This window comes from Strix aluco, chromosome 1, assembly GCF_031877795.1.
Source record: "Strix aluco isolate bStrAlu1 chromosome 1, bStrAlu1.hap1, whole genome shotgun sequence".
NCBI classification, from domain to species: domain Eukaryota; kingdom Metazoa; phylum Chordata; class Aves; order Strigiformes; family Strigidae; genus Strix; species Strix aluco.
In genome coordinates this window covers 157936204-157953649 of record NC_133931.1, presented here as the reverse complement: position 1 = coordinate 157953649, position 17446 = coordinate 157936204, and the positions used below count along the sequence as shown (strand labels likewise).

Below are 17446 nucleotides of genomic sequence, written 5' to 3'. Positions count from 1 at the left end.
AGCTCTTGTGTGCTGTCTGTAGGTACTGCAACACCAAACCTTAAATCCTTCCAAGGGAGGTGCCTGTAATTCAAGTCCCTGGGCCTGAGGTTTTCCATAACTGTACAACTTGTGTGCATAAAGTTTCCAATCAGATTTTTCCTGTTGGTGAAGCAAGTAGCGTAGGCTACAGTAGGTATGAGACAACAGAAAATCAGTTCCAGAATCTCTTTGCTTTGCCACCCAGAACTTTTTCTTTCCAGTTAAAGAACTCCCTTCTGCTCTCCAGCACTAGTTGTCAGAGACTGGTATAATCTTTTTTAAAGAACAAAGTATGTGGTAAAATACAGTAGTATTTCCATTCTACCAGTAAAACACTGACCACCGGAGTTAACCTGTTTTGTGATTCATTTGACTTCAACGGGTTACACTGGGGATACATTTAGCACCTATGAGCCCTAATTTTTCCTCTTCATCAAACAGTTATTCAACCACTGCAAGTCTCTTGGGTACTATCAATTTTCTGGTAAGCTTGTGATTCTGTCTAAGGCTTCCTTAGCTGATCTCTTTTCATGTTCAGTCATTTCCTCAGCTCTCAACATTACAGCTAAAATCCCCTGCCATTGTGCCTTCTCAGGTGGGGATTTCGTGATTTACTAAGAAGTCCATTAGCCAATGATTTATTTTTGTTAAGCCTACATTAAGGAAGTCTGATGTCCTTTACCGTTCCATTTAACTTGAGGAGGCAACCGATACTCTTGCGGCCTCCTGAAACGGCACTGTGATCCCTTTTTCATTCTGTTCAAGTGTCTGTGGATTTTTTCTGGCTTTCTTAATTTCCACTACATATGGTCCCAAGCCAGTTCAATCTTAATAAGTACAAGTAGTTCTCAAACCCTTGTTCTTTTCTAATGAGAAATAGCTCCTCTTCCAGTTCTTCAGTATTTATTGTGGCTTTTTTCAACATTCTCAGGTTCTTTTAACTATTTTTTTTGCTGCTGCTGCTATTGTTAAATGCCAACATTTACATGTGACTGCAATAAATTAGTGTCTTTTCTTCCACTTCTCTGATCCTGCCAGCTCTTCTTGGGAGGCTGCAGGAATATGGTTCTTGCCTCCCTTCTGCCACCCCAAATCCTTGCAGTTGTGAGTTGTCTGACTCAGATGTTAGCAGCTTCTGTCTAACCCGATGGGATATTTAGATTTCATCTCCATTTCTTTTTTTGCAAGACTTACAGTATGATGCTGATGCTCAGGGAGGCATCATTTTGCTGAAGCCACAGTGTTTGTATGACTGACTTGAATGCAGCATCGGTACCATGCGTCTTCTTACCCTGGGCTGACTCTGGAGAGGAAATTCATACTGACCTTGGTGGTAGTATTGCTTGTTGTAGAGCTGTACAATTATGGGTTTTGACAATTATGCTTTGTACAATTATGCTTTTTTAATAATTGTTCATATTTCTAGTAACAAATCTGTCTATCTGGGTAGCTGCCGTTGGCCTCTGATCCTCTGTTGCTGCGCCCAAACAGCAATAATTCTGAGCATGTCGTTCAGTCACCTCTTAGAGGTGAATGGTGGGTGAAGTACATCTTCTGGCAGATGGCTAGCACAAGGGTCTGCACACAATGTGAGTCCTGCGTTGATCTCTTGTTGGATGGGGTCCTGCATCATGGGGAACTGCTTGAAAGCTAAAGATGAAACTGAGTCACAAACACTGGTGCACAGAAGTGGATATTTGGTTATGTGAAAAACACAACTTCTGGCTGTCAGGACAATCTTTCTTATGTAAGAACCAAAGCTTGAGCAAGGGAAGAGATTCAGAGGTTGGAAATCTGTGTATCTGACAGACTGTGCTAAGTATGTAATCTTTTTCAAATTAATACCTGCTCTTACTGATAGTAATTCTTCATGTATTACCGGCTTCTTGCTAATTCATCCTCATAAATAGCAATATTCATTAAAAAAGGAAGAAGGGTGGTAGTGATTTTTCTCCTTAAAGTTTAATTCTGTTCCCATAAAACAGCAATGCAGACTCCATACTTCTGTGTCTCGGCGATTCTGATAGCCATTAAAGTCAGCTATGAAAAACAAATACTTTTAGAATGATCAGTTCTGGCAAATTCAATGGGAATTCATTGTCCTGCTGGGTCCTTTCATTCACTGTAGTGATTCTGCAAGCAGACCTTCATTACTTCTGTTGACAAGGCATGAGCCAAAAGCAAATTAAAATTGCTCCATTTTCCAGAGCTTTACTGCCTTGGAATGCTAAAATATAAACCCAAAAGTTAGTCAGATGTTGCTCTCAATTCACCTGGAAAGCCCATGCAACCAAGGATGTGCCATTTCTTCATACTTGCCAACGTAAGTTTGAGGTAGAATTAAAGGTGGGTCTCCTCAAGACAAGCTATTTTCCTGAAAATCCTATAGCATATCCCGCTTTACAAAGCTTTTTCTCAATAGAATGTTGTCATTAACACCCACTGTGTATCTTCACATCCTTTACAGTGAATTATTGGTCCATATTGATGATGAAGGCAGACTTAGAAAATCTTTCAATTTCTAGGCAGTCTTCATGAAAAATGGTTTAAATAGCATGCAAATTTTACATCTCTGAAAATGGAGTTGTGATTAGACAAAGATTTGCTGGATTATAAAAGTACAAGTGTTTATTATGGCTGGTACTGAGAATAAACAGTTGCCTGCATATGCCAGCTACTATGGAAATATGTTTTTAAGTTCTAATGTGAGCTGTAAACCAAAGCTACTTCAGTTAAAAAAATTCAATACTTAAACTGTGGGGAGAAGTAGTTGGTGCCAGAGAAAACATTCCCATTTAATAATGTTTGAACATAGAGCTGTGATGCAGTTTGTAGCAAGGCAGTGAGAAAAACCCACAACTAATCCTTCATTGCAGCTGTCTGAACTTTTGGTTGTCTGCCATACTTTAAACAGCGAGTTCTTTTTTCTGGTGACTCAAGACTTGAATGACCTAGTGTGGGGAGTTTAAGCTATATACAAAAAAGAAGTTAAGTAAGAAATAGCCAAAGTAAGTTGGGTTGCACACCCCAGCAAACCAGGGGTTTGTATCTTAAGTCCTCTACAGTGCCTAGGAAAAAATATTAACATAAATAGATACCTTTTTATTTATTTATTTTTGGCAAGGAAATATTCAGCGGTTTAGACATCCATCTCTCCTCCCTCCCCTCTTCTTTTTCCTTAGAGTACCGATGATAGATGGAGACTAAATTCTGTAGAGAGTTCTGAATTTTTAAGTTTATAAATGCTAACCTTTTCTGTAGAAAAACTTTCTAAGTTGTCTTTGATTATTTTTAACATTTTCTTCCCTTTGATGTATCTCATGGGTAGGCCTTTTAAGCAGCATGAAGTAACAAATGTGGTTTTTTTCCTGATTAATTCTTTTGCAAAGTAATGGAATTGCTTACTTCCAAGTGGAAATATGGGGGTCAAAGGTGTAACTTTATGTGAATACTAACTTTAAAGAAAAAAAAAAAAGTGGCTTTCGGCCTTTGCCTGATTCTCACTATCACTTATCTGAAAAGGGATTAAGCATTTAAGTATTATCATGAGCTGGTGGTAACCCTGTAGTTTGACAAGACTTACAACTATCTAATAATTTCTTGTCATGACTAATTTTTAAAATGGTCATTCATAGCTACATATTCTGATCTTTCACAGCTACGTATTACGGCGTATCTTTGCATTACAAATTATTGGGTATAAAAAACCTGTAAATTCTTTTAATTGAAGGAAAAAATCAATCTATGCTGGCTTCAATGCCTGTGGCAACAAATCCCCAACATAATAGTTTTTGAGGTACAGTATGCAATAAGGCAGTACAGCACAATAAACTATATATTGTCATCTAGATGGCAAATGCAAGGACAAGCACATAAATTGAGGGGATTTCAAACTGAGAGCTTACTGAATACCTAAAATCCATGATCCCAGCGTTTCTGTACAAAGGGGACCAAACACCGTTTGCTTGCAAGGGCTTGAACCCCCAAACCCTGCCGGTAGCTTTGGATGTTACACACCACAGTGTCACTTCTCAGCCTGCCTGTCAGCAAATGTATACAGGGCTCTGCCCAGACGCAGCAGCACATGATCTGTATGAAATGGGGCCCAGTTAATAGGTAGCTGTTAATAAAGGAAAGGAGGGGAAAGGGAGATCATATCTCAGTCGTAACACCAGTGAGCTGGTTCTGGCCAGCCCTTTGTAATACGTGGCTTCCCCAGAAGAGGATGATACTGACTTTTATCACAGAGAGACAGATCAGTCTCTTAATGACTGGATGTCACCATCACAAAATCACTCCCAATATTTCCCCTTTTCCTTTTTTTTTTTTTTTCCCTCCTAATTTCAGTGCACAGCTGACACTTTCAGCTCTTAATTCTTTGTCCTTACCATCTTCTGATTTTGTATTTATTGTACTATATTTATTGTTTGCCATCCCTACTGTCTTTGATTAGCCAAGTTTCACACACAAAAGGAGATCTAAGTCAAACGTATCATTCATGGGCTGTTTATCCCCACCTTTTATTGGTTTTCCCAAACTCCCTGACTCATTCTGGTAAAGTGAAAACTGTGAGTACAAACAGATGCTGCCGCAAAAGGGGGTAGATGGTCTTCTGAGCAAAGTTGGGCTGGCAGCCTAAGCTGAACACTTTTCAGCTAATTTTTTTAATATCAAAGTGTCTTCTATAGGAATTATCCAAGTGACAGACCAATATTTTCTCCCTAAACACAGGGTAAAACTGGATGATTTCCACAAGAACACACACAGGCGCTTCCTTTCCCTTTTTTTTTTTGGTAACTTGATTTTTATTTAAATACCTCTGAAGCATTATGTTAGTGTACATTTTCTTCTGGTGCATGAATAACAAGTATTGCTAAGCCTCAGATAAGATCCCTGTACAGTTTGTGTTTGTAATTATATTTTGAGTCTCATTTTCACATGTTCAGTTCCTGAGCCAAATAGTACCGACTTCTCATTTTGAATGGTGATGCACAGAACTGTAACACATACTTGTACCTTTAGTTAAACAATATTTTTAATGGATGTTCCTGTGTTTATTTTTCAGTATATTTCCATGAGATTACAGACGGTATGTTTTAGTTGAGTTAACAGTCTCCATAAAGTTGCTTAGTGCGAAATCCATTGGGTTTTTTTTAAATGCTACTGCATAAAAAAATAGTTTACAACAGAAATTCTAGTTTATTTCATAGTCTAGAATGCATTAAAAGCATAAAGTCATGCATATGTCAGAGAACACAATATTTACAAATCTGTACAGTTTCTGTCCTTTATTTACTGTGGCTCTTGCCAGGCAATTAGATTCAACTCTTACCACTCTGATGTCAAATTCTCCAAGATAACATATAGCTGTCATCTAAAAACATTTTTGTTTCCTTACCAGCACTGAGATTGATGGCTGTATGTATGACGGACCTAGTTCTGCACTCCATTTCATAAAGTCTACCTTCCATGGAGTTAGAGACGGTTAGCACTGTGACTCAAGGCAGAACATGAAAACGGGTGGACTCCACCCACTCACCTTTTCTTACTCCAGTATTTTGATGTGTTGAACTACTGGTGCATTTTGGCTAAGGCTGTACGATCGAATGGCAGATGAATTAATTTCTGATCTGCAGATTGTTCACAGTTACCAGTCTTTTTCCTGTTCATTCAGAAAGGTAAGGAAGAATATTCCATACTCAACACACCAGAACTATGTTAAGGGCCTCTAGAAAACATCTTCCCTTCTCTCCCTGTTTATTTTCAAAACCACTTGAAATGGAACATGCAGTTGGAAAAGCCTCTGTGTTTTTACACTAACACCCAGTCTACAAGCCAAGCATTTGTGTTTTACCAACTGGATGCAATTTCTCTCTTTCCCAGGTTTGCTTTATCTTTAAAACCACAATAAGCAGCATTCAAAATGGATACCCATCTCCAATACCCAATGTCCACCCCAGGCACCCTCCAGCCGATGAAAGAGCAGAATGGTGAATATCAGTCCTTCTACAGAGTTCACACGGCAGAAGTATTATACATGGCTTCACTTGCCAAAGGTTCTACTGGCTGTGAATTAAAAATCAGTATCTTGGTCAGTCGGTATTGTGTTCAGAAAAGCAACTGACCTCAGACAGGGTTCCCCTGGAAAGCACTCTATCACTGTCTGGCTCTGTAATAAGAGTCATAACACCTGGAATCAAAGGTGCTCTGACTCCTCTCCTGCTGATACTCAAGGAAGAATGGCACTTACAGTATTCTCTGAATTCCAGGGAGACATTGTGATTTCTATAAAGAGATTAGTATAAGAATGGCACTTCTTCACTAAGGCTAAAAGAGCACCTTTCTGAAAAACAGAGTAATGATCCAACATTTGTGGCTTGTTAAATTCACAACGTTGAAGAAAAGTACCTTAGTAATCATTGCAATACTATCCATTAAAGTATGGTAGCAAATAGTTTTTCTTTTTAAGACACATCAGGTAATAATTTGTTACGGTGGTTTATCCTGACCAGCTTGGGCAGGTTCTAAAAAAGGAACAAACACCAAATGTGTGGTTGCTCCAAAAACATCCTTCTCCCCTCCTTCCCTCCTTCTTTCCCTCTTCCACTGAGAATAGACCAAGGAGGCCTGACCAGCCCTGCCATTACATTATAACCAGGTAACACAGAAATTAATCAATTAATTTATTATTAATAGGAGCAAAATGTAAAAGCTGAAGAAATTGTAGATGTACTACCAAGCACGTTGTGACCTGCTGATGTCTCCAAAAGACCCTCATGATAAAAACGTGCAAATTCTTTAGCTCTGAAAGGTCAAATATGCTAAACTGTGATTTCAAAAGGATGAAACCTTTTCTGTCTTCTATGTTCTTTTAGCATTCTTGTTTTCTTCTGCTTTCTGCACTGCTGGATTTTAGCATCCATGAGTCATGTGATCCTTCTAGCATCAATATGTTTTTCTTCTGATTTCTAGCATCTCTGCCAGAAGACCCTTGGTTAGACTTTCTGCATTTCGATGTGCTGGTGGTGGTAGTGGTGGTAGCAATGATGTCTGGGTTGACACCTTCCATTTAGTTTATAGACAGAATTTTTCTGCTGACGTTTTTTGAAAAACCACACTGCCAGGACAGCTGCCACCAGCAACAAGCAGAGAAGGATCACAATTACTGCTATGATAGCACCTTTACTTGACTTGGGACAATCCTCTCCCTCACACGGCTCAGAAGTGGGGATGGGCTTTTCTCCAAGGCCCTGGGTGAGATTTTCTTGCTCGGCTAATTCCTGGGTTGATGTGTCAGTAATGATATCTGGAGCTGGTGCAGTGGTTGCCACTTGTGCTGGGTAGGCAGTTGTTTCTTTTGGTTCTTCATATGGAGTGTGATCAGAGGGGCTGGCCATCACAGAGGTTTCTGACATGGATGTTTTTAAGCTGGTTATGTCAAACAGCATTGTTGTACCGGGCTCCTGAGTCACAGTTTCCAGAGATGTAGTTGGGTGGTCCCATGCAGCATCGTCATAACCTCTGCTCACACTCAAGTTCTCCAGACTACTCACTGATGTAAGTGATACCGATGTCTCTTTGGTCCCTTCATCAGCTATCCTCGTTGTTGCTGCCACAATCTGTGTTAAACCTTCCTCTGGAGCTGGGCTGCCATTGCCCGGTTTTCTTACTTCAACATGATTCGGGTGGTCAGTCGTGAGGACAACATCATCTTCTGTTCCCATCGATCCATCAACTTTATCCCCCTCCTCTTCATCATCCTCTACCACTTCTTGTGTTACTGGGTAGCCGTCTAACCATGACTCGTCAGTAATGGCAACTGCATCTATCTCTGCCTTCGTATCATTAGTTGCGAGAACAGGTTCAATGGGGAAATCCTCACTGTCATAAAACATTTTGGCACCAGGTTCATCATAGGCTGTCTTCACTCCAATATGGTTATCACCTTCAGAAAACTGTGCTTTAGTAGAATCGTCTGTCTCCTTCTCTGATTCAGGCTCACTGAAAGCCTCTGATGGAAACCAGAACAAGTTTTTTTGGCTTAGGAGTGACACAGGGGACTCGGTTGGTGCCCTGCTTCCTTTTTCAGAAGTGTCTGTGTCCTGAGTAACACCTTTGGTACTTCCAGTTCTTCCTTCCTCTGAACTTTTGCTGAAGGAAAGCTGTTCTTGCTCCTGCTTGATTTCCTCTTTGCCATTGACATGTTGATTCTCAACAATAGGTATTGATCTGTCATCAGGAAAATTATCTTCATAGTCAATGTGTGCCTCGGTTTCATCTAGAAAAGTTAAAAAACCCCAAAAGTCAACATTTAATTTCTCCAGGAAAGTACTGGACTCATTTGTTACAAAAAGCCAAGAAGAAAGGTGCAATGAGGAGTGACCTGTAGACAGTATTTTTCATTCAGTGTTATTGTTTATATGAAAAGGGGATGATCCACCATAGACTGATAGTCAATATGACGTTTAAAAAAATGAGGATACGTGTCAGTGCTAACCAGTAATAGCTTTCCAGATTTAAACATGTATATAAATAACTTACTGTCTGCAGTTAGAGGACTTCCTTCAATTGCTTATTGTTTTCTCAAACCTTCACTTTCCCTGACATGATTCTTTTTGCCAGACTTGAGGAAATTTTTTTCATCATATTCAAGTAAGAAATGGGTGTGGAGAGGAAAGTATAGCAAAAAATAATCAACTGCTAATTGGACTGTAAAAAAAACCCAACCCTGTAAGTTTTACAGCAACTTCATCCCTTTTGAGCCAGCTGATTTTGAAGGATTATATTCACTACCTTATGTTCAATTTTTTATCATTGCAATACTTTTCTTCAATGACCGTGTTGTTTCAGTGATACAACACCTGGGGCCAGGTGAGCTGAGTGGTATTTCTCATTCCATGAGAGCTCTTCAGAGCTGCCTGAGGAAGAGCCCCCACCAAAGCTGACAATGAGTTCTACTCATTTTCATCTGAAGAAAGCACGATGAACCCATGACCGCAAGGATAGAAAACTCCATTTCTAACACTCAAAGCCTAACACCTAACTATCAAGATAATACTGCCTGTAATCAACTCCTGGGCATCCAATTTTAAGAAACTGAATGTTACCAAAAAGAAAAAAAACCCCAAAGCAAACCAGCAAAAAAATAACTGAGTGCAACAGAGGGGTGGATTCATGACAATGTTTGAGTTAGATTTAGAAATACTCCCCATGCCTCAACAGACCTACCACTCATAGCGAAATAGACTTGACTCAAACCATGAAACTAAATGTTTGAATTTGAATGAAATAATGCATTGTAATTTATATTTCTTCCACTCTTCTAAAACCTTAGCTCAATGAAAAATTTTCCAAACTAGACAGGGTGGTTGATTTTCAGCTCACACAAGTTTTACTCCATAGAAAGTTGATGTAATTGGTGAGATTTATGCTGGCATTAAAAGTCCTAGAAAATAGTGCCTTGGGATATGGAAAATAAAACAAACTGAATCACGGTGAGAATTTTTCTTTTTAAAAGAGTGTTTAGTCTTTCGTGAAGACAGTGAAGCAATAGACCTGGCATGACACAGGAAACAAGAAATTAATAGGAGAAGCTGTATTACAAATCAGTGCATTCATAAAACCTTATCTTTTTTTGCCTTTTTACACTCAACCAACTTTGAATCACATTTTCATCTGGGGCCCACCTCAATTTCCGAATGAGTCACATTCTCCTTGGAGACTGCTTCCCAGACTTCTGGCAGAGCCATATTTGGTCTACTCTTAAGAAAGATTAGAAATATTGTCAAACCAGTCTGACCAAAAACACTTAGTGGTGATACAGCTCACACCAGCCTACTTTTTGCCAGGACAGCTTAAGCCAGGTGCCAGAACAGAATGAGTATTAACAAAAGGTGTTTTTCTTGGAGTAGCGTCCGGGTCTACCAGAAACGAAAGCAGTTATGCTGAGGAAACCAAATTGTGCGACATAGCCTGAGGGGAGCTACTACCTCCGTGAAAGCTATCTTGCTGGAGAACTGGATGTTCTCAGCAGGTCCTCTCATCTCACAGCAAGGGTGTAGGGTGTAACCTGTGCACGGTACAACAGTGCCAACAATGGACAGCTCTCCCTCACGGCCCCAGTGTCCTCATCTGCTTGTGTAGTCCTCTAGGTCCTCTCCATCCTCTCCAAAGCAGGAAAAAACTTCTATCTGGTGCTAAGATGACTCAACAGACAGGGGAATCCAGCTCTCAGAGTGGAAAGCTTCCTGGTAGGACTCTCACTTTTCCACATCATCCTAAAATCTTGTTCCAACAGTATTTCAGACTTTTGTTAACGACTGGAGGCTACCTTTAAATACCAAAGTATTTTAGCAACATATTTATGAAACTCTGTGACTATCGCTATGCAGCACTTATAACAGCCATCAAATGTTAGTCTCACTTTGTCCCTTTCTCACTTTAACTTCAGAATTTGTCTGCCTGGCACTCTCTTTGCGTGGAAATGGTGCCTCAAGCCATTTTTGTCCTCTTACCATCCCGACTCCTACTAAAAGTTGATATGTGGTATGCCTGCCTCACTGAAGTCCAGTGGCTCTCAGGACAGCCTATAGGTGTCTATTGGATATATATGAACTGGGACATCATAATGTGAGAACTTACCATTTACCAACTGTGATGGTCATTGTTTTCTTTTTTGAGATGAATCATCACACCAGTCTGTCTTCACCTCTATGTCTCCTGTACCTCTATTTTTGCCACTCATTTACTTTTCAGACTACAGTAATCCAGCTGAGGATGAAACATTGATTTTTACATTATGGTGTTCTAGTGCATGCACACACATTCATGAAAAAAAATTACATTCATATGCTTGTGTTGTTTCCTCCAGACCTACTCTGTAATTAGCAATATGAATGGGCAGCTAGTATTCATCTTATTGACCAGTATGGATCACTGATGAATGTTTAACAACTATAGTAATATGCTTTTTATAGAATTTGAAGCTCTTCCCCTTTAGTGCCTCTCCTGCCATGTACTTTCAGCCCTTTAGAAGAAAGTCTTATGGAGGCACATCAGGAAAGAGCATGTGGTCCTAGGAAAATATGAGTCCTCAGTCTATCAGAACATATTAAGGATTTGTTGAATCATCAATCAAGTCTCCACCAAACCTTCTGTCTTTGGGCCTGATCCTGCATGTATAGAAATGAACTGGCGCTTTCTTAATGCTCAGTTGAGGAAAGAAAAAGCCCATTGTAGTCTAAAGAGAGCCTGAGATCGGAGCTCATTATGCACTGCTCGTCACTGCATAAGGGAGTCTTGTTCCTTCTGATAATCAGATTGTGGCCCAAGTTGTAAAGCTGCTATAATGTATTTTCATATGCAATCTCCTGTATTTGTATAGTTTATAGCAAAGACTACCAACATAACTAATGTTAGCTTATGGGATGCCAGAATGAAAGCAACTATTGAGGTCTCTAACCATCAAAGGAAATACAGACCCCTTTACTCCGAAGCTTTGATTTATATGATCCCGAATTGACTTACACAGTAATAATACTCTATTCTTTCTTCTGGGCCTCAGACCTTCAAATGGGGCTTGGACTTAGCATTTAGTGAGTTTGTGTTACCATGACAATCTTTTAAGTCAGCCGTGAGCTTGATTTTCCAGGAACAGATTGCACAACTTTTGCACTTCTTTTTGCTCACCTCCTCAGCACTTCCTTGAGCTTTCCAGCTCCCTGAATTTTAGTCACGGTACTGAAGAGCTACAACCAAAGTAGATTCAGCTCCACCTCTTATCCAAATAGTTGTAACCTTTATTTATAAAGCAGCTAGCAGCTGATTTAAAAGTGGTTGCATCTTCCTTCCTATCCAGGCAGGTCTGGTTTTAAGAAGAGCCAACACTGACATTAATTAGTCCAAGACCAAAATCTTTCTATATTTGGTCATTGTTACATCTTACCCCTACCCTCCTCTGGCAGAGTCAAGGATCAGTGAGTTTTGATTCATTGTCTTGGGGATTACTGATGCTGAAATGAACAATTCACAGCAACAGATGCTGAAATGGCATACTACCAAAGATGTGAAGCTCAATTAAAAGGTAAAATCCTTTTAGTTTAGCCTTGTCCTTTCTGGGAAGCATCCAGTTCTAAAGAGCTTTCATCTCCTTCAACTTTTGATCCTAATGTGAAAACAGTGACCAAACATAGAGACAGGCAAAACCAAAGATCCTGGTTTTCCACACTCTAAGATCAGTTTAATTTTTCTTCTAGATAGCATATTGGCATCTGAGCTCTATTTTGAGTGTTGCTATTTTGGACAACCATAAAGTGCACTGCATATTTTGTGAATGTATTTTTGGAGTACAGGAAATTGAAACTTGATTCTATGTAGACCATCATCATAAATATTTCTAGTGTATAAAAACATATTTATTCTAAGAATCTCAAAGTAGTTACAGCAAACATTAACAAGCCAGCATCTGTCTTTAAGGGTGGGAAGGAAAAGAGCATGTAGACTGATTTGCCTAAGATCAGTAAGATTTGTGAACTACAGCATCTCAAAGAATTATTCATATGACTTGGATCAGTCACACAAACACACTTCTCTCAAATCAAACAGAGTACACTAGACAGAATTTGTGTTGCCTTTTGTCTTTTGCAACAGCAACAAGGAGCATGATTTTTATTCTAGCAGAAAGCCTGCTAATACAAATAAATAACCCATCATAATTTATTAAACTAATTCCATTTGGCAGAATCAGTTCATGTCATATCGATACTTTACATTAATCTAATACAACTGTTTGGTGACAGACCTGAAAAGAGAACCAAAATTTGTCACGACAGTTGTTTTGACAGGCCACGGACATATTTTGTGGGTGATTTTATTTGTCTGTCACAACTGTCCCTTTGCACTCTCAGAAGAAAAAAAAAGGCGTTCCCAAATAAGATCAAACGCCAGAGACATTTTGTTTTACTCTCCCTATTAAAAATATAAAAGAAAAATAAATGGTGCTGGCTAGTCATGCTTACAGGCCACATGAATGTGAATCAATACCATTCTTGAAAACTCAGAAAACAATGTTTGAAGTAATGAGAATAGTTGAACCAGGCAAAAAGTCTGGGAGCTGCAGATGAATCTTTCAGAGGTGGTCAAAGTCAGTCAAATCCTCCTTACACTGAAATCCTCCTTACACTGGTCCTCAGTGTGGAAAAGTTAGACCAGCTCTGAACACTCTAGACAAGTATCCAAGTGTTGACACTGGAGAGATTCCTTAGATGTGCAGAAGATATGACCTCTCCTGCCACAAGCTTAGAGTTGGAAAAACCCAAAGTAGCCAAGGGAAAAGGATAAATATCTGACATTCTTCTTAGCCAGTTTTAGGGCAGAGATGTGACATGATTTCCCAGCCATCTAATCTGCCTTCTTTTTGAGGAAGCAAACTCTCGAGGACACAGCCTGATGAAATGCAGCCCTGACCCCCGCACTGAAATGTTAGTATTAATGCTTCTGATATTGAACCTACGGTTCGTTTGGGGGAAAAAAAAACAGATGCCACTTAGCAATGGTCACTTTAGTCTCTGTGCCTGCAGGACAGCCACAGCTGTGGCATGTATACATCTGCTTTCAGACCTTACTACAATGGCAATCTTCAGGATATATTTTGTGAAAAAAAAGTGTTCTCTCCACAGAAATAGAAAAAAACCTGAAAAAACATGTATTTCCCTGTTCTCTGCTTAAGGTTGCTTTGTTGGGTTGAATATCCCCGTGTTTGCAGCTAGAACACAGTGTCTTTTCATGATGAGAAATTGCAGGAAACACTAACTATACAGAAACTTTTTTTCCTTAAAAAGCATCTTGATTAAAAATTACAGTCCGTTACCTGGGGTGTGCAATGTACATTAAAGCCATTTGTAATATACTGTTTTCTTCATTTCCAACATACTTCACTGTATCCAGAATCCACTTAATATAACCCCAAAATTATTTTGTTCAGTTATGCCCATAGCCAAGTTTTGCCACATATTTTGGATTATATGTGTGTTGATGCATAATATATTTTTTTCATTTAATTTACAAATTTGACAACTGTATGGTTGTACACTTACGTCCTGGGTGCCAGAATGGACTGTATCTCTGTTAACTGGATCAAAACAGAGAGGAAATATGATCATGAAGCTAATTCAAAGAACATTTAAGTGCTATATTTCGACGCTGCTACAATGATAGATCTTTGTATTTGCTCTGGGTGAGCAACTGGGAATGTAAAGCAGGCCCAAAGCCTTTACACAAACAAAAGAAAAACCCAATTATTGCTGTTTAGTCTGAAATTCTGCTTAGAGAGCTAGGCATTATAATGTGGCAGTTACCAAGTATGACAGTAATACACAGCTGTAACATCCACAAATCTCAGAAGGCTTTATGAAGCTGGATAAACGCTATCACTCTTTCAAGGACGAGGTGGACTAAGCAGCAGGGAGTTAGTATAGTGACTTGCCCCTGGTCTCAGAGACAGTGCAAGATGTAGGAACAGGCCTTATATCTTTTAATCCTCTGACTGGAGTTTTCTCCCCGTGGTCCAGTTGCGTCATAGGGACTGCTTCACATTTCCAGTTGCTCACCCAGCGCAGATGCAGAACAAGGGAACCGTATCATCTTACCAGTCTCTAAACATAGCACTTAAATGTTCATTGAAGTGGCTTCAGCACCGTCTTTCCTCTGAAGTCAGCCAGTTAGGACAGAAATGACCCACTCTGCCAACAGGGATATGAATTCTCCGTTAAGTCCCGTCATTAACCTTCATGATAGGGAAGTTACTCTCTTGCCTCAAAGCACTTAAAAAGCAGTGTGTGTGCTGACTTATGGAGTACTTAATAATTATTCTCCTCTCTCTTATGACCCCAAAATATCCATCAACTTTAAATCAAGTTTCTTTTAATTTAATTCAATTTTTTTGTCTTTTTCACTGAATTCTTACTTTTTAAAAATAATTAATCCTAGCATCACGCATTTCAGTCTTCATGGAAAGCCTCTTTTTTAAAAGAATTGTGGTCAGGACTATTGAATATATAATTATTAATTGAACATGTATTGTATTTTCTATTCCAGGTCCTTAAAGTGTTTGAAAAACATGGATCAAAGGAAGCCCCTCAGCATGAAGTCTACATTTAAATAATTTAAATAATCATAATCCACAATATTACATCTGCTCCCAAGTTCCAGTGTTGATGTTTGTGATTTTACAGCCACACTTTCCTATTTCTTTTAAAAATATTTTTCTCTCCCCTGCAGCTGTGTGAAAGGCTCAGGCAAAACAGGGGAAATAGACTATTTATCCAGGGAAAACAGTGAAACACACACAACTGATTCTTTCCCTTCCTTACTTTGGTGTAATACAGTTTTATTTCTATGTGTGATGAAGTTAGCATTTTCACTAATCTCAGTGAAGGAAAAAGAAGTATGAATTTGGTGCTGATTTTTGGAGATTCAGATGTAAATACTCTTTTCTCTTTCTGTCTCTCCATGCTCCTCCTACGCTCCCAGCAGTATTTTACTTAATCATCTGAACTGCTGTTTGTAAGAACAGTTCTGGAAGCTGAAATAGTTCAGAAAGATGTTGGAATTGGGGGGTTTTTTTGGTATTTCTATACCACTTGGATGGTTTTGAATATCTGGTTCCCTGGTGCACAGACATGACCCGTTTCTACTGAGAACAAGTCTGACCTTTTCTCATGATTATCCACTGCCTGATGGTATATATTCATGAGTAAAAATAACTCCCTGCAAGCCCCTGGGCATTAAGGAATATATAGGTTCTTAAATGGATATACTAACTCCAGTCTATATAGATAACTCAGTTACCCAACAGTTGCCTGTTCCTTGCTTAAAATTTATCTGTTTTGGCAGAAATATAATCTTAAAGGTGTGAAAAAAATAGTAAGATACTCTGGTTATTGTTCTTAAATATTGGACAAATCGTGAACTTTATGTGTTGAGCAGGGTGACATGAGAAAGAGAATGAGAAAGAAGCATTCAGATTGCATCCACGTCTGAACTCATGGCAGTATTTAGCTTATGTTTAAACAAGGGGAAAGTTAAAAGCTTGTTGCAGAATTTAACTAACATATAAAAGTGGATTTACTTGAAAGTTCAGATTAAGGAAACGTCATTATTATAATTTCCCAGAGCTTTCACATTTTGGTTTGTTTTTTGGGGTTTTTTTTTTGTTGTTGTTGTTTTTTTTTAAAATAAAATCCTGATTCCTTGAGTCAAGTTATTTGGTAAGAAAATCCACTTTCATTGCTTTGAATGGAGTAAATATCTGTGTAGCTATTGTTGTGTACTGAAAGCATGGTGCAAGATAAAAATTGTATGCCTTTTTATTGGGGCAAATCTTAAAATAATACCTTTTTTTTAACTTTTCCATCTCACTACTTAGCTCTAACCCAAATTGTATTTCTGCCACTCTGTCATAGACTTCTTCTGTGGCATAGGCAGCTTTCTCAACTTACATAGGTCCTAACACACCAAAAGAAAGTGGCATTTATCATACATGTAAGGCCAGAAGTTCCACAGTGCTAAAGTAACTAGTAGGAAAGGGCTAGTAAAAGCCACATCAACCAGACTAGCTTCTTGCAAGCCAGTGGGCAAAGTCTGGGGCCTAAAAGATGGACAGCTATTGTATTACGCATTCTGCATCCCAAATAAAAGTCCAAGAACATTAAAAGATGGTCAGCTCCATTCAACATAGAAACTATAAAGAAGCAGGGAGAGTTGCATATGGGTCTGCTGTGCCCTTGAGAGGTATTGACCCCTGTCTCCCTGGGGCCACAGTACCACCATGGCGCCTTTTCTTTTCTGTAAGGAGGATGCTGTCTCAGGGGCCTTAGCGTGTAACATCACATGATGTTACATGTAAGGCTGGTGACAGGGTGATAAAGCCATGGACAGCCTCAGCCTGTCTATGGTAAGGAAAGATGGTATTTGCATGCCTACCTCTGTACTTGCTCTAGGTTCCCAAAGGTGAGAACAAACACCTAGTTTTCATTTCTCTGTAGCAACTCTGTGGCTTCATGTGAAAATAAACATAGCAGAATACATACAAACCCTGCATTGTACGATCTATCTGGTAAACAATGTCTTTGGCTCACTAACATTGCCTAGGCATGGCTTTTGAACTACTCTGAAAAAAATACCTCTGATATTCCTTGTAACATCCGTAGCAATCCCTTTCCTTGAGTAAACAAAGTAAGTGCATTAAAAAGTTACAAACCTCATCCAGTAACGGAATGAGCACATACAAGGTTATAAACAGCTGATTTCCAGCAATTAAAAATCAAGTTCAGTACTAAAGAAAAATGGTATTGTGGGAAAAAGAAGGAAGATGGCAGACTGGAAGGCAGGAGCTGAGTGATAACCCTGGGATGGATAAGACTGAATC

General features: G+C 39.1%; 1 protein-coding gene across 1 annotated transcript in view; it reads right to left on the bottom strand.

Moving 5' to 3' along the window:
- Window positions 1-6779: 6779 nt before the first annotated feature.
- SUSD5 (sushi domain containing 5) overlaps window positions 6780-17446 on the bottom strand; it is a 41182-nt gene continuing 30515 nt past the window's right edge. The window contains exon 5 of the mRNA XM_074849917.1: window positions 6780-8299. Coding sequence (XP_074706018.1) covers window positions 7017-8299 — 1283 coding nt within the window. The 3' untranslated portion in view covers window positions 6780-7016. The remainder of the gene's footprint in view (window positions 8300-17446) is intronic.